This window comes from Entelurus aequoreus, linkage group LG05 (assembly GCF_033978785.1).
Source record: "Entelurus aequoreus isolate RoL-2023_Sb linkage group LG05, RoL_Eaeq_v1.1, whole genome shotgun sequence".
Classification (NCBI taxonomy): domain Eukaryota; kingdom Metazoa; phylum Chordata; class Actinopteri; order Syngnathiformes; family Syngnathidae; genus Entelurus; species Entelurus aequoreus.
The window spans coordinates 60579030-60602577 of record NC_084735.1 but is presented as its reverse complement, the minus strand read 5'-3'; the positions used below and the strand labels follow the sequence as shown (position 1 = coordinate 60602577).

At 37.5% G+C, this 23548-nt stretch overlaps 2 protein-coding genes across 5 annotated transcripts in view; both read right to left on the bottom strand.

The window, feature by feature from the left end:
* LOC133650831 (peripheral-type benzodiazepine receptor-associated protein 1) overlaps positions 1–17205 on the bottom strand; it is a 207047-nt gene extending 189842 nt beyond the window's left edge. For 3 of the 4 annotated variants that reach the window (XM_062048514.1, XM_062048512.1, XM_062048515.1), the window contains exon 1: positions 16651–17204. In XM_062048514.1, coding sequence (XP_061904498.1) covers positions 16651–16836 — 186 coding nt within the window. In that variant the 5' untranslated portion in view covers positions 16837–17204. Of the gene's footprint in view, positions 1–16650 lie in introns of all 4 variants that reach the window. The other variant, XM_062048513.1, reaches the window with a different exon arrangement.
* On the bottom strand, positions 13299–14752 carry LOC133649794 (zinc finger protein 862-like). Its single transcript, XM_062046458.1, has 2 exons — positions 13892–14752; positions 13299–13544 (listed from the first exon to the last, which is right to left on the bottom strand). The coding sequence occupies exons 1-2, from the start codon at positions 14386–14388 to the stop codon at positions 13451–13453; spliced, it is 591 nt and encodes a 196-aa protein (XP_061902442.1). The 5' UTR covers positions 14389–14752; the 3' UTR covers positions 13299–13450.
* Positions 17206–23548: the final 6343 nt, after the last annotated feature.

The following is a 23548-nucleotide window of genomic DNA, read 5'->3' as shown; positions in this document are numbered from 1 at the left end:
AGCAATGATGGAACCTGGTTTTTGTGTGATATGAGACGGCCGATTCCACAAAAGCACGCGTGCATTAGTTGTTTATATTGGTCCGGACCAGGGGGGCGTGGTTTGTGGGATAAAAATGTGTGGTTTTTTTTATTTATATATATATATATATATATATATATATATATATATATATATATATATCTGCGTATTTTAATAACTTTTGTGTAGCACCTGGTTTCTTATCTGGTTTAATCCCCCCCTTCCTTTCCCCCCCTCTCGCAACCTCCCCTCACGCTTTTTTCACAGCCCCGCTATCTGTAAAAGTCTGGAAATTGTCTAAAATGTGTGTGCGTGTGAGAAAGTAGACAAAGTTTATGTACAGAAAACATATGAGTGAATGATTTATCCATTTAATTATCTTATTCCGCTCTCTGAGGTTGGATTGCGGGGGCAGCAGCCTAAGCAGGGAAGTCCAGAATACCCTCCTTAAACTTGACTATTTGTCCATCTAAGAGTGAATGATAAATGTTGTTCTTATTATTAAGGTTCTGATATGATACAGCTGTGCTTCTGGATGAGAAAAGTAGTTGTCTATTGCATTTACTTTTAACTGTGCTGGTAAATTCTCCGATTCTCCGGCTGATTTCCTTCTCCATCTTTCCCTCACTCGTGAACAAGACCCCGAGATACTTACTTACTGTTGTGACGAAACGGGAGCTGAGTCAGAAGGCAAAGCTCTCGGTCTACCGAGCTATCTACATTCCTACTCTCACCTATGGTCATGAAGTGTGGGTAATGACCGAAAGAATAAGATCGCGGATACAAGCGGCCGAAATGAGTTTCCTCAGAAGGGTGGCTGGCATCTCCCTTAGAGATAGGGTGAGAAGTGCAGTCACCCGAGAGAGACTCGGAGTAGAGCCGCTGCTCCTTCGCTTGGAAAGGAGCCAGCTTAGGTGGTTCGGGCATCTCGTGCGGATGCCTCACGAGCGTCTCCCTAGGGAGGTCCTTGTTGCACGTCCCACTGGGAGGAGGCCCCCCGGCAGGCCAAGGACCAGATGGGGGGATTACATCTCCTCTCTGGCCTGGGAACGCTTCGGGATTCCCCAGGAGGAAGTCGCAAATGTTGCTCTGGAGAGGGAAGTCTGGGGGTCTTTGCTGGAGCTGCTGTCCCCGCGACCCGATTCCGTATAAGCGGTTGAAGATGGATGGATGGATGGTAAATTCTCTGTGTGTGAGTGACTGTGTGACGCATATAGTCTCAGCTGGGAGACATTTTGAGATAAGAGTGTGTGCGTGTGACGAGGCTGTGTGAGTGACAGCTGCGTGAGGCATTGGTTCGAAGAGGAGTGACACTGATAGCATTGAGCTAGGTTAGCATTGTGTTAGCATAGCATTGAGCTAGGTTAGCATTGTGTTAGCATAGCATTGGGCTAGGTTAGCAAAAGTTTGCTTACTGAGGCATAGTAAGGCTAAGTTAGCATCTAGCTTGGCATTACTAAGTGTGGTTGAACAGTTATTCTCGGTCTGTAGAGTGTGCTAGTAGTAGGTGCTTGCTAAGTCCAGTAAAATAATAGATATATGGAAAATTACACGGTTAATTATCAATAAATAAATACGGATTGTGGGACATTGAAACATTGTTTAATTCATCATTCATTTATATGTCTAGTATACTTTTTTTTTGGTACAGCTTTGCTGCTTATCTGATCCATCCAGTTCCTGTGGGAAGTTGCGACAAACACACACATCATAGATTAGGACACACTGTAACTTTGAATTAATAGTTATACAACAAATAAATTAATAATATTGAATTTAAATTTGATAAAGATAAATTGATCATACATTGACATTTTAATTTTTTTTAGGAATAAACACACAATAAAATAAAAGTTAAATTTATATTCTAATACATCTAAGGGCATCTGTGAAACATAGAGTCTGAAGAAGTACAGATAAGAGCCACTCAGCGCCATTGTCAAAACAAAACGTAGAGAAGCGTTAAACAAATTCTAATCAGAAGGAAGACAGACCAAAATATGGGAACTTAAGTAAACAGACAGCAAGTAAACCAGAAATAATAATGTAAATAAATAACAAAGAAAGCAAATTTTTATGTGACATTGGTGCATGTAGAATTACAAATAGAGAATAAAACTAAATGGAAATAACTGTCTGCAAGATGAGCATGACGTCATGAATTGTGCTCGGGTTAGTAATAGATAGATAGATAGACAGATAAAACGTTATTGATTCCTTCAGGAGAGTTCCCTTTGGAAGAAGAACTAAAAAGTAAACAGTAACTAATAAGGGTATAAATGGAAACAAAATAGATTCTATTAAAAGAGAAACTAGGCATTAACGACCATGATCTAAAAAAGTATTGCACTGTTATTGTTTTGCATTCCCTGTCATCCTAGCCCCCCAAAGAGGAGTTGTACAGTGTAATGATGTATGAGACAAAGGATTTTTCATAGGCTAAACCAGTAGTTCTCAAATGAGGGTATGGTGTTTCCGCCCGGACAAAAAAGGGAGGTACTTGAAGGTATGCCAAGGGGTACCTGAGATTTTAAATATTTTAAAATAGCGACAATTCAAAATCCTTTATAAATATAATTATAGAAGAATAATTCTTCAACAAAATAAATATTTAGAATTAAGTTCACGAGCCCAGATGGATCTCTATTGCAATATCCAAAGAAGGTTGATGATTGATTATATGTATACAAATCTTTATTATAATTTAATTACTTGTTTAATTTTTAAAACGTTTTAGTTATTCTTATTTTTGTTTGTTTGTCCAAATAAGTCAAGTAAGACCACAACAAATGAGCAATATGGTGCACTGTTATACAATTTAATAAATCAGAAAATGATGACATTATGCTGTATTTTATTTCTTTAGTTTACTGGGAAAAAAGGTTGAAAACCACTGCCCTAAATCATATCTAAAGCTAAAATTATTTTATAAGACTGATTATTTTGGATTATTGTATTTGTATTGTGAGAGAAGGAGAGAAAGTGAGAGAGAGAGGAAGAGAGAGCAGGTGAAAAAACAGAATGAGGGTGAAGAGGATGGTTTGAGAAAATATGGGAAAAGGATGTTTATAACCTTACGTTATGTGAATGGTTTCTAGGAGAACAGAAAATAGAAACATTGTGTGAAGTGTAAGGAAGAGATGGATACAGGATGTTGTTTGTAAAGGAAAACGAAAGTGAAGAAAAGATGAGAAAGTGACAAATGAAGGTATTCGTAAATGGTATGCTGTTGATTGTGGTTAGCTGCAAGTTTGTTTGTTTGTTTAGTTGTTTGAGTGAAATGGGAAGAAATCAATAGGAATAATTACATGCAAAATGGAATAAAACTATGAGTGCGATAGATAATGAATGAATAGATGAAATAAGTTTATTTTGGTCATATAATCAACCATCAACCAATTTATGTGAGTAGTTTAACAGTAAATTAGACATATTAACAATCATACACATTCACACACAGAACAGAAAAGAAAAAGAATGACCGAAAAAAGAATAGGCGGAAGCCAAAGCTTATATTGCCCTATGATATACAATTACTGAACATTAAATTACCTGGAACATCAACGTTAAAAGATGAAAGTAATTGTTACTATATTTTATAATGTTAAAAAACTTTACTTTTCAAGGGTCTCTTAAACCATAACAAAAAACTACATGTGTTCAGCTCATCACTGAGGATGGTACATCATTTAACTCCTAAAACTGAAATACATTTGTGTTTTTATTTTATTTTACTTGACCTATTTCAAAAATCGATATCCCCCGTAAATGATAGTGTCTCCTCATAATGTAAACAAGCGAAGAATACAAACTGGAAGGCTGTTGTTCTTTACTCGGAAACATAATTGCAATTGTTTTAAAATTAAATTATCTGAACATTTAACACATTATGACTTAAAAAATGGATTGATATGATCATAACAATAATGCTTTGTGTAATATTGAAATGAGCCTTTTAAGTTTAAGTATTGGGTCTATATTTATTCTATAAACATTTCCCCAAACTTCAAAACAATATTACATATGGAAAAATAAATGAATAATACAACATGTGCAGACATTTCTTATTCAGCGTGTGTTTTACTTTATACCGAATAGCAATGGATTTGGATATTTTTCTTTAATATGTTCAATATGTGGCTTCCAACATATTAATGATCAATTACTATTCTCAAGAATGTAGTTCATATACTCTGTCAATTTCCACTTGATTTAACTTTAATTTTTGTTTCACATTTTGACTTTGCACCCTGGACAGGTTGCCACCTCATCACAGGGCCAACACAGATAGATAGACAGACAACATTCACACACTAGGGCAAATTTAGTCGTATTAATTTCTACATATTGAGATCTATTACTTAAAATAACTACTTAACCATTGTTGTGAAACACCTTTCTAATTTATGGGAGTATTGGGATATGATTGAGGAAGATGTCTGCTGTGGTGGTGGTTAGTTTGGAAATTAATTTAATAAAAGTAACTTTAAAGTGCAGTCTGACATTTTAGTTTGGAGTAATTTATAGTTTTATTTAGACATTGCAGTACACCATACCATGCGCCCGGGAATAATTTTTGGTGATTTGTCTCCCAACATTTTTTGTGGTCTTTGGTTTTGAACTTGCGACCTGCCGATCTCAGGGCGGACACTCTAACCAATAATTACAAATAACAGCCTACATTAATAAATAGAATAAGAGCCGATATGTAAAGTGTTAAAAAGAGGAGAAGTGTGATTAGGGCTGGCGCCTAGAGCATGGCCTTGTATGTTTGTTGTGAATAGGTTAGATAACCAGTCGGAGACAGACAAGGCAAGGACAAGACTCAAAGTGCTTCACAGAAAACAAAGGGAAATGAAAGAAAATAAAAGCAAAATTAAAATGCAGACAATAAAAATAAACACAGTGCGGACGTTAAAAGTTAAAAGATTAAAAGATTTAGCTGAAAGATAAGGAGAAACGTGAATAAAAACATTCCTTTGTTTTGGAGAGTATCACGCACAGCGGGAGGTCAGAGTGCAAGCATGACAGCTTGCTCGCGCCTACTGATAGACAAATGATAGTTTAAATTAACTTATACATAATCTTTAAGTGAATTAAAAGGGTACTTAAATACACATGAAGTAGTACGTATAATCTTTGAATTAAGGTTATTGATTAGCAATTAATGGGATAGTTAAGACTGTAATTTTTAAACAAAACATGATATGCAAAATTGAACTAACCGAGAGGATATGAAAACGATGGGTGTACATGTTTTGAGTTCCAAATTCTGGAGGAAAAAACCTCAACAAAACGTAAAACCATTCAGACGGACTTGGGTGGTAGCCACGGTTGTGCTAGGTCAAGCGAGGCTGGAAAGGATGTGCAGCCGGGGGACTGCCAACTTCTCTGAACAAGACAAGCTCCAAAGTTGTAGCCAGAACATGCTCACAAAAAATACAGGTGTGACAGCAGGACGAACAGCAGGATACAAACAGACCCCTGCTGGACATAAGTGTCAACGGACAATGTTCAACACAATCTTTGAAGCATTCCTTTGTGGTCAACCTGCACACACCTTGTAATGACCTGCTTACGAACTGTGCCCTGACAGTTCAATACCGCACAGAAGGAACTTCCTGATGTTGCCTGACAGCACGACATCAGCGGACAACTAATAGGGACGCCTCCCAGGAACAAATGGAAGACGGGGACTGCTCCAACTGTCCTAGCGCTGGCTGACGGAGGTGCGTCCGTGTGTCCTGCCACCCAAACCGCCAAAGTGTATGATCACCAATTAGACGACTCATAATAGGAGCCTTTTGACTCTTATATATGGTGGGACTCAAGGTATGGCCGCTCATGTGAACTATCCTTAAAACAATTAGACTGGTATAAGATGGACAACTAATGACCCACATTGTTCCCTCTGTCCTGCCTACGAAACCAAAAAATTTAGGTCAAATGATAAAAACAGGGCGTAGCTGCCGCTGATTGAACCGATACGCTAATACCACATTTTCAATTATTTCGGTTGTCTGTTAAAAACATAGCTATTGGTTGCAATTTGGACACTCCTGCTGTAGGCTACAAAGAGCTAGCAGCTACACAACAGCTGAGCTAAAACAAAATTTAAGCATCTCAAATATTTATAGTTGCTTATTACATACACAAAGTCGCAGAGAGACAGAAGTCTGTAGAAAGTAATCAGTAACAAACGTGTCCGCATTATTAAACTTTCTACCACAGGAAACATACTGAACAAATACAGCAGTTACTGTCAGACTCTAATCCGGATTACCTTGTCTATCAGAGACATGGTTAAAACCCACAACACCTTTCGTTCAAATTAATGTCCCGGGGTACAAGATTACAGAAAAGACAGATCGAGTGACAAAGGGGGGAGGAATTATGATTTATGAAAGGGAAAACATTAAAAGTAGATCAATTTGAGTATGTTGAAATTAAAATCACATGTTCCTCAGAAATGTATTTCAAGGTAATTGTAGTATACCGACCGACCACAGCTAAAGACATTTTTCTTGATTCATTTTCAGACATCCTCAAACAGCATAGTATGAAAGAAGTAACGTCATGGGGGACGTTAATCTGGACTGGTTAAATAAAACACGTAGAAAGAAACTTAAGGATATTATAAACGGCTTCTACATGATACAAATGATAAGCAGCTCTACTAGAATTACAATTGGATGACAAAAAGCAAAGAGAACATCTGTAAATACACGAAAACAAAACCAGAAAGAAGAGTGCTAAAATAAAAATACCATTGGATTAATAAAACAATTTGGATTCTAATAAAGACATGAGGACTCAGCTCTTATAAGAGCAATTAAAACAGGTCTAAATACAGATCGTATGATTTAAAAGTTTGGAGGAACAAAGTTACAATGTTTATGCGGAAGTCTAAGGCTGACTTTCACTTAAAATTAATCAAAGCTGCAAAAGGGAACATTAGAAAGTTATGGAAAACCAGATACAAACTTACGGAAAGAGCGCAAACAAGAAACAACACTATAACATTAAATATCAATGGTGCTACTATCGCAGACAGTCTGGACATAAGTAATAATTTTAATGAACATTTCATCCAGTCTGTACAAACCCTGAATAAAGAGTCCCTCAAAATCAGTGCAAATAATTGTCATTTATTCATATGGACTAATTTTAGAATTAACAAATGAAACAAAGTTGAACAAAATCTTCACTGCATTATCAGACTCACGATCTAGAGATATATATATGGGTTGGACACTATCTTCCTAAAAACATATAAGGATTGTATTATTGCTCGTATAACAACGATTGATAAATAAATTAAACGGAAAACACTTTACCTACCACGTCGAGAAACTGCTACTACGATTAAATCCATAAAGCAGGAAATAAAGAAGACCAGAACATGTACAGACCAATTAGCCTTCTCCACGTTATAACAAAAGGAATAGAAAATTTGAAATAAAAAAAAAAGTGGCTTTGGAGCAATCAAGGCTGCTCACACGGTCACTAAGAGGGGCATTATGTTGACACATCAAATTAATGAGTATTATATTTATCTATGAGAGCAATTTTGCTGTAAATTGTGAGGTATGGCTGTTAAAATCTTGGTTGTTTTTACGAATGATGACAGATGTGAACAAGAGCATGTATGGTCTTTGTGTGATGATGTAAATAAGGTGTGGTTGTATTGTATGGTAAGTATGTGTCCATGAAGGGGCATTTGGTGACTTTTCTTATAATTGAATACATGCTACAGTATGATTATTTTTGATTAATTATTGATTATTATGAATGTATATATTATTATGATTAATTAGTGTCATAATTTTAGTGCTTGATTTGTGGATCCCTTTAATTTAGGTAGCCAGGGACTACAGATGGAAAGTAGCTATTTAGATATAATCTGGTACAGAACATATCTGTTTCTGAACTTAATGTTTCTGTGCATTGTCCCATCATAGATAGACTAAATTAAATACAACTATTTAGTGAATTATTGAGGCCACAATAATTCACTAGGTGTTGTGAAATATCAAAGTACTATTGCAAAAGCGAACAGTGACCTCAAACATGACCTGTCCTCCGCCTCTGTTCTTGCTGCACTTGACTATCAGCTGTCTTTTCTTTTTCTTGGATGTTTCTGAAACTACTACTACTACTACTACTATTACTATTACTACGACTAACACTGTCCCTGTGAGAGGGACAGAGGGGGGAGGTGAGTTTGGATTGGGTCAAGTTTGAGCGTGTTGAGGTTTTATTTAATCGATATGATCAATCCGGTACAAGGATAAAGGAACGTAATAATTTAGATTGACAATTGCAGTGGTTGGCGAAAGCAACCCCAACCTCAAAGGAGGGTGCCAATTCAGTAATTAAATGTTTTGTGAATGATCTAATATCCCGACATGGTTTCCCCAAAAAGATTAGGTCAAACAACGGCACCTATTTTAAGAAAACAGGTTAATCTTCTTCAGTCACAAGATCAGCACTTCTCAGGACCAGCAGCTTCCTAGGAAGGTAGAAAGACCATGAGACCAAAATGGTAAGTTTGCAAAATGTAGAATTTGTGTGCCAGTTCCTCTGTGCAGATTTGAGGATGAAAGCAGCCACTCCAGATTCCCTTGCACTCGCTAAGAGGGGCACGGTCAAAGCCGATCCAGGACCAACACCCGATACCTGACTGGAAGGAACCGAGAGGAGAGACAACACCTTGCCAGCGATGACGAGAACAACTAAGGTTGCCAGCCAATGTGTCCACCGGGACTCCAGCAGCTGTGGAAAGAAGTGTCGGGAGTGCCGAAGCAGCGAGGAGGCCTGAAGCAAGCCGAGGGCCTGGACCAAAGCCCCACGCCCCATACTCTGCCCCAGCCTTCCCCAAAGCCCCCACAGCTCCAACTCTACCTGAGTTTTCCCCAATTTCGGCCAGCACGCACATGCCACTGAACAGTCTGCCCAATGGACTGAACCACACCCCAAAGAGAGACAGACTGTTTGAGTGGATCTCTTTCTTCACCAAGGCAGCCAAAAGCCCAACGAGGTGTCGGCAGGCCACCAGCCTCAGGCACCACCGAGCCATCTATACGAGCACTAATCGAACATGGACTCATACGAAATTCAGTTGTGTGTTCAAAATTAATTGGTAATTAACAATATTGGTAACTACATCCATTGCAAATGCCGGGAAAAATATTTTTGCAAATGTCTTACAGTCATAAGTCTATATACATTCATCTATTTATGTTCAAGGATGTCCATGATCAAAGTATTTGTTATTCCTTTACTAAATCAAAGGGTAGGCCACTAATTGTGTTCTGTGAGATGGTTTTACTGCAGGCTGGTAACAGCGATCGCTCTGAAGGAGGGTCATAGACGGAATTTTTGCCTCGTATAAAAACATTGAGGTTTTTGCCTCTATCTGCGGTAGAGATTTAAGTTAGTGGTCTATATCAGAAATTGTTTTGGTCCAGGGTCTTAAGACCCTGGAAGGCGGGTATGTAGTAGAATTTCTGACCTTTTGACCTATATTTCTTGTCTTTTAAGAATGTCCGCTCATTTTCAATACTCTTGTATTTTTGTGCCATTGAATGGACCAGTTGTGGGACAAAAGTGAATATTAAGTCGTGCCAACCTGTCTATAGAATGTGTTGACTGTCTAAAGGATTCGAGTTGTTATGGAACAGATAGGAAAAGCAAAACAAGACATTTGACGCACTCGATAAGGAACGATGACGCACAACAGACATATAAAAAATGGCAGAAGACTGGAACTCGGGGGTGATTTTGGCTTGTGTGTGTCTTGTTGGCTCCGGAGTAACTTGTGGTTTGTCTGCACGACCAACTCAATTCAACCTGCACTTCTGATAATGGGTAAATAAATTTGTTGTACTAAACTACTTTTGTTGCCTGCTTAAGCTTCGGACAATCCACTACACTTGTGGGAGGTTCCAAATAAGTGTTTGATGAGCATTCCTCAACTTTATCAGTATTTATTGCCAACATTCCCAACTTCTTTGTCACGTGTTGCTGGCATCAAATTCTAAAGTTAATGATTATTTGCAAAAAAAAATATGTTTATCAACTGAATATGGGTTGAAAATTATTTGCAAATCATTGTATTCCGTTTATATTTACATCTAACACAATTTCCCAACTCATATGGAAACAGGATTTGTATATATATATATATAATATATATATATATATTATATATATATATATATATATATATTAATATATATATATATATATATATATATATATATAAATATATATACATATATATATATATATATATATTATATATATATATATATATATAGTATATATATTATATATATATATATATTATATATATATATATATATATATATATATATATATATATATATATAATATATATATATATATATATATATATACATATATATATATATATATACATATATATATATATATATATACATATATATATATATATATATATACATACATATATATATATATATATATATATATATATATATATATATATATATATATATATATATATATATATATATATATATATACATATATATATATATATATATATACATACATATATATATATATATAATATATATTATATATATATATATATATATATATATATATATTATATATATATATATATATATATATATATATATATATATATATATATATATATATATATATATATATATATGCATGCATGCTTTAGAGCCCCTGCCTTATCATTGTTATCATGGTTAACACAATTCCTAGATATGGTCGAAATTATTTAAAGCGCACTACGCAAAATAAACGCAACATTATTAATATGAATACTACAGATACTTTTAACGAAAAACTCCTCAAAACATACCACTACCTACAATATGGGCTTTTTAAACACAAGATCATTCTCTCCCAAAACTTTATTAGTTAATGAGGTCATTAGAGACAACAATCTTAACGTCATTGGTCTCAGCGAAACCTGGCTCAAACCAGAAGATTTTTTTGTGCTGAATGAGGCATCTCCTCCTAACTATACGAATGCGCATATTGCCCGTCCCCTTAAAAGGGGTGGGGGGGTCGCACTAATATACAATGAAAACCTTAACCTTACCCCCAACCTAAGTAATAAATATAAATAATTTGAGGTGCTTACTATGAGGTCTGTCGCACCGCTGCCTCTCTACCTGGCTGTTATCTACCGCCCCCCCTGGGCCCTATTCGGACTTAATCAGTGAATTCTCAGAGTTCGTCACTGATCTAGTGACGCACGCCGACAATATAATTATAATGGGGGACTTTAATATCCATATGAATACCTCATCGGACACTCCAGATTATAATTGATAGCTGTGGTCTTACACAAATAATAAATGAACCCACGCATCGCAACGGTAATACGATAGATCTAGTGCTTGTCAGGGGTGTCACCACCTCCAAATTTATGATACTCCCGTATACTAAAGTAATGTCCAATCATTACCTTATAAAATTTGAAGTTCTGACTCATTGTCAACAAGCTAATAATAATAATAACTGCTTGAGCAGCCGCAACATTAATGCTGCCACAACGATGACTCTTGCTGGCCTACTGCCTTCGGTAATGGCACCATTCCCCAAATTGTGTGGGCTCTATTGATAACCTCACTAACAACTTTAACGACGCCCTTCGCGAAACCATTGATACCATAGCACCGCTAAAGCTAAAAAGGGCCCCTAAAAGGCGTACCCCATAGTTTACAGAAGAAACTACAGTTCTTAAATTATCATGTAGAAAGCTGGAACGCAAATGGCGCGCGACTAACCTTGAGGTTTTCCATCAAGCATGGAGTGATAATTTAATAGTTTATAAACGCATGCTTACCTTAGCTAAAGCTAAATACTACTCAAATCTCATCCGCCTCAACAAAAACGATCCTAAATATTTGTTCAGTACAATAGCATCGCTAACCAAACAAGGGACTCCTCCCAGTAGCTCCACCCACTCGGCAGATCCATCCATCCATCCATCCATCTTCTTCCGCTTATCCGAGGTCGGGTCACGGGGGCAGCAGCTTGACTTTATGAATTTCATTAATAAGAAAATTGAACTAATTAGAAAGGAGATTAAAGACAACACATCCCAGCTACAACTGGGTTCTATTAACACAGATATGACTGTATATACGACGGATATTGCCCTCCAAAATAGTCTCTCTCTTTTTGATGAAAAACCATTAGAGGAATTGCTACGGCGTGTAAATGGAATAAAACAAACAACATGTTTACTTGACCCACTTCCTGGGAAACTTATCAAGGAGCTTTTTGTAATATTAGGTCCATCAGTGCTAAATATTATAAACTTATCACTTTCCTCTGGCACTGTTCCCCTAGCATTAAAAAACAGTGGTTATTCATCCTCTGCTCAAAAGACCTAACCTCGATCCTGACTGCCGGCCGGTGTCCCACCTTCTGTTTAATTCGAAAATCCTCAAAAAAATTGTTGCACAGCAGCTAAATGAACACTTAGCGTCTAACACTCTCTGTGAACCCTTTCAATCCGGTTTCAGTGGCAGATCACTCTACGGAGACAACCCTCGCAAAAATGACTAATGATCTATTGCTAACGATGGATGCTGATGCGTCATCCATGTTGCTGCTTCTTGATCTTAGCGCTGCTTTCGATACGTTGATCAGAATATTTTATTAAAGCGTATCAAAACACGTATTTGTATGTCAGACTTAGCCTTGTCTTGGTTTAACTCCTATCTTACTGACAGGATGCAGTGCGTCTCCCATAACAATGTGACCTCGGACTATGTTAAGGTAACATGTGGAGTTCTCCAGGCAGGGGTGCAAACTAACTTTTTGACCAACTCGCCAAGTGGCTAGTAGGTGAAAAAACATACTCGCCAACCATATTTTTTACTCGCCAAATGCCAAAACAAACTATTTCCTTTACCATTGTATTCCGCCATGTAGAAGTGTTCACGTCACATTAAAACCAATTCTACAACCAACCAGGGGCCACAGTATAGTATATAGAGTATATAGATTCTTTTTTTTACTATCCTATGAAACTAGAAGCAGGACGCATGATGCAGTGCAGATAAGATTTTAAAAGATCTGTATTCAATAAAATTTAAGTAATATACAAGTTTTACAGTGCATTGATTGCTACAAAGAATAAAGAAATAGTTAAATATTTTTCAACATTGTCTGGATATTTACATTAATTTTTTTACATTTAAACATTAAAAAATATCTGCATTCAATCAATAAAATAAAAGTAATATGCAAGTCTGATTGACCGTGAACTGCTTGCTACAAAAAATATAGGAAAAAAATATTAAATCTGTTGCCAACATTGTCTGGATATAAATAATGAAAGAACATTAATGAAAGAACATCAGATTAACATATATAGAAAAAATTAACGTCTCAGAACAATGTACTTTACAAAGAGCTTGCCGGTCTCGCGGTTCCTGTAGGTTTTGCCCACGGACAGCCCCTTTTTCTCATCCAAGCTTAAAAGAAAGAGAGTATAAAAACATTCAAACAATTGAACTCAAACAGCTATACTTTCTAGTGCATAATGCATAAATGTCAGCCACGTTGCAGGAATAACAAAAGCAATATATGATTAGCTATTTACCAATTTTAAATCCCCAGACATGGCATGAAAATATATCAGCAGCACACTGCTACCACTATCATTAAACTATCCAATCCTGCCACTGTAACATTACATCCAGACATCAAACTATATATCAACACTGTCACTGTCGATGTGTAACCACAATCATTAAACTGTCACTTTACATCCATGGCATTTGTAATGTAAATATAAACACAGGACACAGCTAACAATTACCTGCATTGCCAGACGTAGTCGGTGATGGGTCGACCTTTCTTGGCGATGGCGTGCGCATTTCGGAAAAGAAGCTTCATCTTCTGGGTGTTTACGTCCGAGAGTTTAGTGAGAACTTGCACCGAGGGCGCTTCATGGAGTGGGGCAGACTTGGCTTGCTTTATTTTCATATTTTTGTCGTGGTTGCGAGTGCCTTCATGTGATATTATACTTTCAACTTTCATCGAGGAGCAGCCCACAACAAAGTGACTCGCCTGACTTTTTTTGTCCTTTCCAAAAGTTGTGCACACAGTGCAAAACATGATGTTGTTCTTGACAGTCAGCCAGTCGCGTTTTTTCCCTGCATCGTCGTATAGCCACTTCGTCTGAAACTTTCTCCCCCCAGTTCCAGCGCTGGTCGGTTTGGGTTTCGCAGCATTCGCATCGCGACCCCCCTCCTCCTCCTCCTCCTCCTCCTCCGTCCGTGCCTTTTTAGCTATGGGTTTCAGGAAGCGCCACATAACGATAAGATTTATAGGCTTAAGGCTAGGAAGAATGATTGTTAGCTATTAAGACTCGAGTAACGTTACCGGTACACTCTGTGACTGTCGCCTGAGAGATATCCCTGTAGTGCGCGCTCTAAGCTAACTACTAGGCTAGCTAACTGCCGTCTCTTAGCAACTAGTCTACGGAACGTCGAACGTGACATCACAACAAATATGTGCTTGGTAAAATAATGATCTCCGTGTTGCTTTAGGTACCGGTAAGCGCTGCATTATTGCTGTTGTGAACCTCACTTTTTCAACTCGCCAGCGTGGCAAGTTAGGCAAATATTTTACTCGCCAAAGCTAAAAATAGCTCGCAAATGGCGACTGGCGAGTGTTAATTTGCACCCCTGTCTCCAGGGTTCGGTTCTTGGCCCTGCATTCATCAGCATCTACATGGTGCCGCTAGTTGACATCATACACAAATACGGTGTTAGCTTTCACTGTTATGCTGATGACACCCAACTCTACATGCCCCTAAAGCTGACCAACACGCCAGATTGTGGACGTCGACCAAAGAAGAAAAGAACCATCCGGACTGTTCTAGGCGCGAAGTTCAAAAGCCAGCATCTGTGATGGTATGGGGATGTATTAGTGCCCAAGGCATGGGTAACTTACACATCTGTGAAGGCACCGTTAATGCTGAAAGGTTTTTGAGCAACATATGTTGCCATCCAAACAACGTGTTTTTCCCTGCTTATTTTAGCAAGACAATGGCAAGCCACATTCTGCAAATGTTACAACAGCGTGGCTTCGTAGTAAAAGACTGAGGGTACTAGACTGGCCTGCCTGTAGTCCAGACCTGTCTCCCATTGAAAATGTGTGGCGCATTATGAAGCGTAAAATACGACAACAGCGACCCCGGACTGTTGAACAACTTAAGCTGTACATCAAGCAAGAATGGGAAAGAATTCCACTTGAAAAGCTTCAAAAATTGGTCTCATCAGTTTCCAAACGTTTATTGAGTGTGTTAAAAGGAAAGGCGATGTAACACAGTGGTAAAAATGCCCCTGTGCCAACTTTTGTTGCTGCCATTAAATTCTAAGTTAATGATTATTTGCACAAAAAAATTACCGGTAAGTTTCTCAGTTCCAACATTAAATATATTGTATTTGCAGTGTATTCAATTGAATATAAGTTGAAAGGGATTTGCAAATCATTGTATTCTGTTTTTATTTACCATTTACACAATGTGCCAACTTCACTGATTTTGGGTTTTGTATTTATATTCCTTTATTTTAATTTGTAAACGTTTTAGAATATTTTTTCAATAAATGCAATGTGGGTGATCACTTACTTTCACTTCTGGTTCATGTGACTTCACGCGAGTTCACTTCCTGTTGAACACAACTGTCTGTTCAACACGGTATTGTGGAGTTTAAATCGATCACTTTGTGCAAAGACAGCACAGCCTTAATGTTCACTGTGAATACTGTAGGACTTTTTTTAACGAGGAAAGACATTAATGTTTCTTGTTTTCATGTTAGCATTTAAGCTAACTAGCAAGCTAACACTAGTCGGTCCATAATTTTATCAACGTGTGGTTATCAGTCTGTTTTTCGATAATTTTACTTTAAATATAATACATTAAAAATAAAAAATAAATGTAATTGCATTTATTTAATTTTTGTCAATCAACAAGAGATGCGACCACTTGTTTTAATGTTGTTGCTAATGGCAATCTTGAGTAAATATGAATACATATATAACAGTTATCGTTATATATTGTAAAGGTTTGGAAATGATAGGTTATCAGTATTGGTTCAAATATACATTTTTGTGCATTCCAACTGTTAACTTTAGAAAAGCCTTTGAGTATTTAGAACACCGGTGATACTTTGTTTATTGCAAAATTTAGTTTTTGCTAACAAGCTAAATAAAGAGACATATTTGATAGGAAAAAAAGGTGTTCTCCTTAAACACAAAAAACTTATGGAAGATTAACTCAAAACGTGGTCCAAAAATGCAGGTTTTCCGTGGACTATCTGTACCGTTGCACCCTTAAAGGTATAAAGCCATTTCAATGTCCAAAAGGGTAAAACAACTTTGGGAGCTTCTGCACTACTTCAACTCCACCAATTGCACCAAATAGTATGTATGCCCCTGTAACCCACATGTTGAGATGTAGACATAATATTCATTTCTTATTTTGTCTGTAACATACTAGTTTTCATCTGCTATTGACAAAGCTCTAAGCTTAAAACACAAGATACCATCAAAACACACAAAATCACATACCTTGTGTTGCTTTTCTGTTTCAAGTCTGTTGAGGTTTGCATAAAGTGAATGGTGTCTCTTCCTTAACGTTGTTGTTAAAGTGATATCAGCCCGGGCTACCATGGCCTTGTCCGACAGCCGTTGTTTATCATCTCTGTGTTCTGATTTCTTCAACTCTTGTTGCTTTTTTCCTCGAGATTTTTCCATGTTTACTTTAGAGACTTAGGCTTAGGCATCTCTAGTTGAGTTGACAGGTCATAAATCACTTAGTTAGTCAAGGAGAGACAACAGTGACTATATTATGCTGAAGCTGACTTTGAATTGGATAAAAAAAACATGAAACAAATCTGACAAGTTTTGCCTGGAATCATAAGGCAGACCATACACATAAGTGTTTTTCACAGCCAAGCTGAAATGTCACATGATCATATAACCACAATTGTTTGCAACCTAAAAAATCGTTCACATTTCTGAATCCTTGTAGAGTTGATACAACAAAGGGTGTTCTCTTTTTCAAAGATACTCTCAATACTCTAGTCACTGTTCTGCATCATTGAAAGATAATTCTTGTAAGAGCGTTGAGTCCCTGTCTGAGCAATGACGTTTTTCAAAACAAAGACGATGCGCTCTAAAATAGGACATATTTTGGCCTGTGTCTGATGTAAATTCCGTACAGTCATTTTCATGTTAGCATTCTTGACCACACTTCTCAGCAAAGTTGAGCTTCAGAGTAACAATTTGTTACAAATAGAGACTGTCTATCCATGAATTACCACTGTCACCAGACAGGCAGTGTGATATCCAGAAAAAATAGAGAAACATTACATAAAATAGCAAAAAAAGATTCCACCGAACAGGATGCATTTCAGTCCACCAGTAAGGCAGAGATTTCTGGGGTTGTTTAGCTCTTCCACTATGCCTCCATTCTCATCAGTGCATTGTACTGCTATAATCCAGATGCAAGAAGACACGACATGCTGCTTGATCGCCTATGGTTCCGGCACCAAAAAAGGTGAAGAAAAAGAATGAGATGAAAAATGTGTGTGAGACGTGTGTGTCATTGAGAGATAAGGGGTGGGGAGGATCTCTTCCATCGTCCTATCACAAAAGGGCAAGAATTCAGACAGGGCCCAATCATAACAGCGGCTGCTGCTCGTTTCCATGGAGATGATGCTGGAATGATGTCGACTCGCTATTGATTGTTCAAGAGGAAGCACACACTGCAACCCAGAGTTTTTCTCATAATGCAGGCATGTGACAAAGTGGGACTAATTTTCACGTGTAGTTATAGTTTTACACTTAAAGGGGAACTGCACTTTTGGAATTTTTCCTGTGGTTGACAATCATTATGAAAGACATGACGGTGGATGTTATTTTTTGCATTGTAAATATTAAATAAATTCGATCAAAAGTCAGCTTACAGTGGAGCCTATGGGAGCTATAAAGACCTTAAAAAACATCCAAACACCTCCGTTGAGGTTTTATATACATGATGTCAGTATATATTGTATGTAATGTAGTAATGGGCATTTAATTACATATAATATTTACGTATTTTGATCATTTTAAGCATACGTGCGCACATTCATTTAAAAAATGCCTCACAACGTTTCCTTTTTTCTCATCACTGATTATTACTGAATGCAGACTTCATGAGAGCCAATAAGCTTACAGGGAGCAAGGAAGCGAGGATGCAGCAGACCAATCGATGATGTAAACAGTTTGTCTGCGTTAGCGCTTATAATAACAGTATCAGTAATACTTGGTTAACATTCAAATCACGAAATGTGTTCGGAGTATTGTTGGCGGTTTTAGAATGGTTATTTATTGGATTTTATGGGCAAAATAGAGGCGCTCCCATTGGCTCTGCTGTAAGCGGACTTTTATTTACTCTTATTTATAAGATAGAATGCAAAAATTTAAAAAATCCATCCATCGTCATGTCTTTCATAATGATTGTGAAAGACATAGGCAACATTCCAAAAAAAGCACAGTTTCCCTTTCAGAAACTAATTACGATCCTAAGACAATTTTGATCTACAAAGGACACTTCTATACTTGATTGCAGTTTCTCAGATGAGTACTGAATGTACAACCTAACAATTATGGTGTCATCTCACTGGCTTTTTATTGTGGATGGTACAACGCTGATTAGGACTTTGCAGTCTGTTAAAAGTGTCATTAAAATATGACACACAGGCAACACGACAAACACATAGACTTGGGAGGATATTCAATAAGTCAATTAATTGAACGATAAATGAAAATGAACTCGATAACTATGCCAACCTCGCTAAAATGCCATGTGTGGTCCCTGGTTCCCTGGGCACCACACCTACTGTTTGTGGGTTGGGTTCTCGGGGAGGCTGGGGCCGTACTCTGGCTCCCACACACACTGGGAGTCAAATGTATTGTACATACAAATTCACATATACTCACATACATACATACATAGGTACCTACGCTCCCACATACATATACAAATACAGTACATATTTACACACTCAAAGTTCGTAAATCCACACGCACATTCATTATACAAACATACACATACACTTACTGTACATATACATTCACTGTACAAACATACATATACACATACTGTACATATACATTCACTGTACAAACACACATACTGTATACACATGCTGTACATATACATTCACAAACACACACATACACATACTATACATATTGGGCGGTATAGCGTAGTGGGTAGAGCGCCCGTGTCAGAAACCTGAGGGTCGCCGGTTCGCTCCCCGCCTCTTACCATGCCGTTGTGTCCTTGGGCAGGACACTTCACTCTTGCCCCCGGTGCCGCTCACACCGGTGAATGAATGATAGGTGGTGGTCGGAGGGGCCGTAGGCGCAAATTGGCAGCCACGCTTCCGTCAGTCTACCCCAGGGCAGCTGTGGCTACGAAAGTAGCTTACCACCACCAGGTGTGAATGAATTATGGTTTTTTAACATGTAAAGCGACTTTGGGTACTTAGAAAAGCGCTATATAAATCCCAGGTATTATTATTATTATTATTATATACATTCACTGTACAAACACACATATACACATACTGTACATATACATTCACTGTACAAACACAGATATACACTTACTGTACATATACAAGTACATATGCACACATGCACTCATGCACATAATCACGTTTCATCAAACATATATTAATGTTGTTACCCTAGGGTAAACTGGGTATAACACATGGCACTCTGACAAAGCTTAACCTATTGTTACTATAACAATCTACAAGGTTAATGTAGGTTGCTTCTCTTTCTTCCCCTCCATTTTTCTGCATTCTTTCGTATCTCAAGTTATCATTACGTATATGTATTGTTGCATTTGAACCACTGTATTGTTGATAATAAAGGTAAAGTATGGGTATTGTTTATTATCAATAGCGCTAATTCTATTGGTATTTGTATTGCTCCATTTTTAGTGTAATAATGCTCATTGTCATTTCTGTATTATTTTCGCTAACTGCTTATTAGCTATTACTTTTACCATCATATTTGCTGATGTTGCTCTATTGTTGTTGTTGTGTTTGCTGTTGTTGTTTTTGTCTCTCTGTCTAATCCCCCTCTTGTCCCCACAATTCCCCCCTCTGTCTTCCTTTTTTTCTCTTTCTATCCCCTCCTGCTCCGGCCCGGCTGCACCAAATGATAATATAAATACATTTGATAAAGTCAAATATAAGGCTGAAACGACGCGTAGACATAGTCGACGTCATCGGTTACGTAAATACGTCGACGCCGTTTTTGTGCGTCGACGCGTCGCATATTTACGTCACACTACCGTCAGGTGCAAGCGAGGGGGAAAAAGCACGCCAAAAGTCGTCAAAAGTGTAGGAGTATTTCAATACACGGCCTAATAATGTTGTTGTATGCACACTGTGTCGAGCGGAAATGGCCTATCATAGCAGCACAACGACTATGAACGAACATTAGAAAAGAAAACCATCAACCATCAACTTAGTCAATCGTCCGTGTGAGCATACGTTGTCATCATTACACAAAAACATGAATGTGTCATTTGTATCTGCTAGGGGTGTAACGGTACGTGTTTTGTATTGAACTGTTTCGGTACGGGGCTTTCGGTTCGGTACGAAGGTGTACCGAACGAGTTTCTAAGCTAAAGCTAAAGTCTTAACAAGCTGCTTTGCTCCTTCTGCCTCTGTCTCAGCACACAGCATTGTCCCACCCACACAACCATCTGATTGGTACACAGAAAGCGCTAACAGCCAATCAGCAGTGCGCATTCAGATCGTTAACAGCCAATCATCAGCAGTGCATATTCAGAGCGCATGTAGTCAGCACTTCAGCGTCGAGCAGATAGGTGTTTAGCAGGTGAGCATCAGGCAGCGGACTCTCCCCAAATGATAATAAACACCTCCCAGTCAACTACTAGTAACATCTTTAAATTTTCCTGAGGGAACTCTCCTGAAGGAATCAATAAAGTACTATCTATCACTATGAGCCCGTTGACCTTCTAGAAACTTAAACTGCAGCTCAGCTCACTCGCAGTCCTGGCTTGAGGTGAAGGCTAATTACCTCTCAGTTCCAGCCACATCGACCCCTTCTGAGCGCCTATTTTCAGCTGCTGGGAATATTGTAAACAAGAAAAGAAGCAGCCTCACCCAGAGCATGTAGACATGCTAACCTTTCTTCATTACAACTGTTAGTCACTCACTGGAATGAGTAGAATTGGTTATTGTGTACTGTGTTGGACTGGATGTGTATTTTGCACATTTTAAAAGCAATACTTAATGTTTACAGTGCTCCAGAATATTTAGATTGGCACTTTTTTGTATTGGATGTTTATCTTTATTTTTGAACATTTTAGCAAATAAGCAATACTTTCACTTTTGTTGAAATGTTTACACTGTTGTTACAGAATATTTCGTTTTGCACTTTTTTGTATTGGATGTCTATCTTTATTTTTGCACATTTTAAAGCAAAATAAGCAATACTTTTACTTTTGAAATGCTTATACTATTGCAGAATATTAAGATTTGCACTGGATGTTTACTTTTATATTTGCACATTAAAAAGCAAATAAGATACTTTTAATTTTGTTAAATGTTAAAAGTTTTAAATGTTTACATTGTTACAGAATATTTTGTCATGTTGTTGTCAATGTTGACTGAGTGGCCATACTTTTTTTTTTGTAAATAAAAGCCATGCCTTTTGAAAAAACTGGCCTACATTTATTTTTTCATCCTCATTTTAAATAAAAAAAATTATCGGTAAAAGGAAAAATAATCTATAGATTAATCGAAAAAAATAATCTATAGATTAACCGATTAATCGAAAAAAATAATCTATAGATTAATCGATAGAAAAATAATCGTTAGCTGCAGCCTTAGTCAAATACAAACAAGGCAACAAGAGAAGTATCCTACACTTCTCTTTTGTAAAGTAAATCTGAACAGCCGATATCAACTATACATCAACTATATGATTTGCCTGGGAAGCTGGACAGGGCAAAAAATAAATAAAAAATAAAATAAAATGACATGTGCATGCGTTTTACCGGGCTGCAAGAGCGGTCACTCTTTGCATCGGTTTCAGCAGCTGCGGGCGTTAGTACCATAGCGGAATGCAAGGAAGGTGCCAAATGGTGAAGCATCTTGTCATTCATTAGCAGTTTTTGTGCGGAGAGGTGAGGTCGCTGGCATCACACAGTGCAACAATTTAGCCTGTGATGACCAATACAACAGTAGCTATGGTAATAATTACGACACAAAAGATGATCGCAAAACCAAATGCCACTGCACCAGTGTGGAAAAATTTCAATTTTAAACTTTGGAACAATATGAGTCTATCAACATTGAGGAGACAGTTTGCCGAATGTTCTTGAGAGTGGTGGCAAAAAAAAAATCCAAAACGAAACTCCACTTGAAACAACTACCCGACTCAGTATTTCCAACTAGTGAAAGACATGCATATAAAGATACAGAGCCGATGTCCCGACAGTCCACACTCCCTGAGGCGTTTGGTAAACAAGGTCGGTGCAACCAAAACAGCGGTGGGCTCTCATAGAAAGTGTGGTTTACCAAAGACATACTGCCTTCTAATACTGTTGAGAAACTAGCATTTCGAAAAAAACGCTGCAAACATTTGACAGACATTTACCATGTTGTCATGTCATGATGGTGTTTCTCACCCGGAATCTGCCAGACTAAAATGTTTTTACATGTGATATGTTAATACATTTGTTTATACTGTAGTGTTTATATTGTTACTCTGCACTTTTGTTTACAAAGGTTCTAACTTGATTATCAGTACCTCTGCCTACATGTTCAATATTGAAGTGCAACTTTGTTTACCATTACTTTATTTAGCCATTTAATTTATTGTGTTGGTTGTGTATATATGAGGGTCCCCAACACCCTCCTTAACAAAGAGAAAAAACAATTTTATGGAACTTCCAGATGCAGTTTTGGCTTTCAAACTGCTGGATACTGCATGTGTGGACACAAAAGATAATCAGTTAACTCGTCCAGCAAGCACTGACCTCAAGTTGTAATCAATGAAGACAGCATTGAACCAAATTTTTGGAGGGAAACCACAGACTGATTCCAGTGTTGGAATTAAACAGGAAAGTGCATATGTCACAGAATAGATTAGACTGAGAGGCAAAAACTAGAGCTCCTAAACTATCTATCATGTAGAAAGCTGGAACGCAAATGGCGTGCGACTAAACTTGAGGTTTTCCATCAAGCATGGAGTGATAGTTTAATAACTTATAAACGCATGCTTACCTTAGGTAAAGCTAATTACTACTCAAATCTCATCTGCCTCAATAAAACAATCCTAAATATTTGTTCAGTACAGTAGAATCGCTAACCCAACAAGGGACTCCTCCCAGTAGCTCCACCCAATCGGCAGATGACTTTATGAATTT

What these genes read in the sequence shown, in the direction of transcription:
- LOC133649794 (XM_062046458.1), bottom strand. Translation starts at nt 14,388, where the DNA reads ATGTGGCGCTTCCTGAAACCCATAGCTAAAAAGGCACGGACGGAGGAG. An exon ending in GACTACGTCTGGCAATGCAG is followed by an intron (nt 13,545 to 13,891) that starts GTAATTGTTAGC and finishes CTTTCTTTTAAG; the next exon opens with CTTGGATGAGAAAAAGGGGC.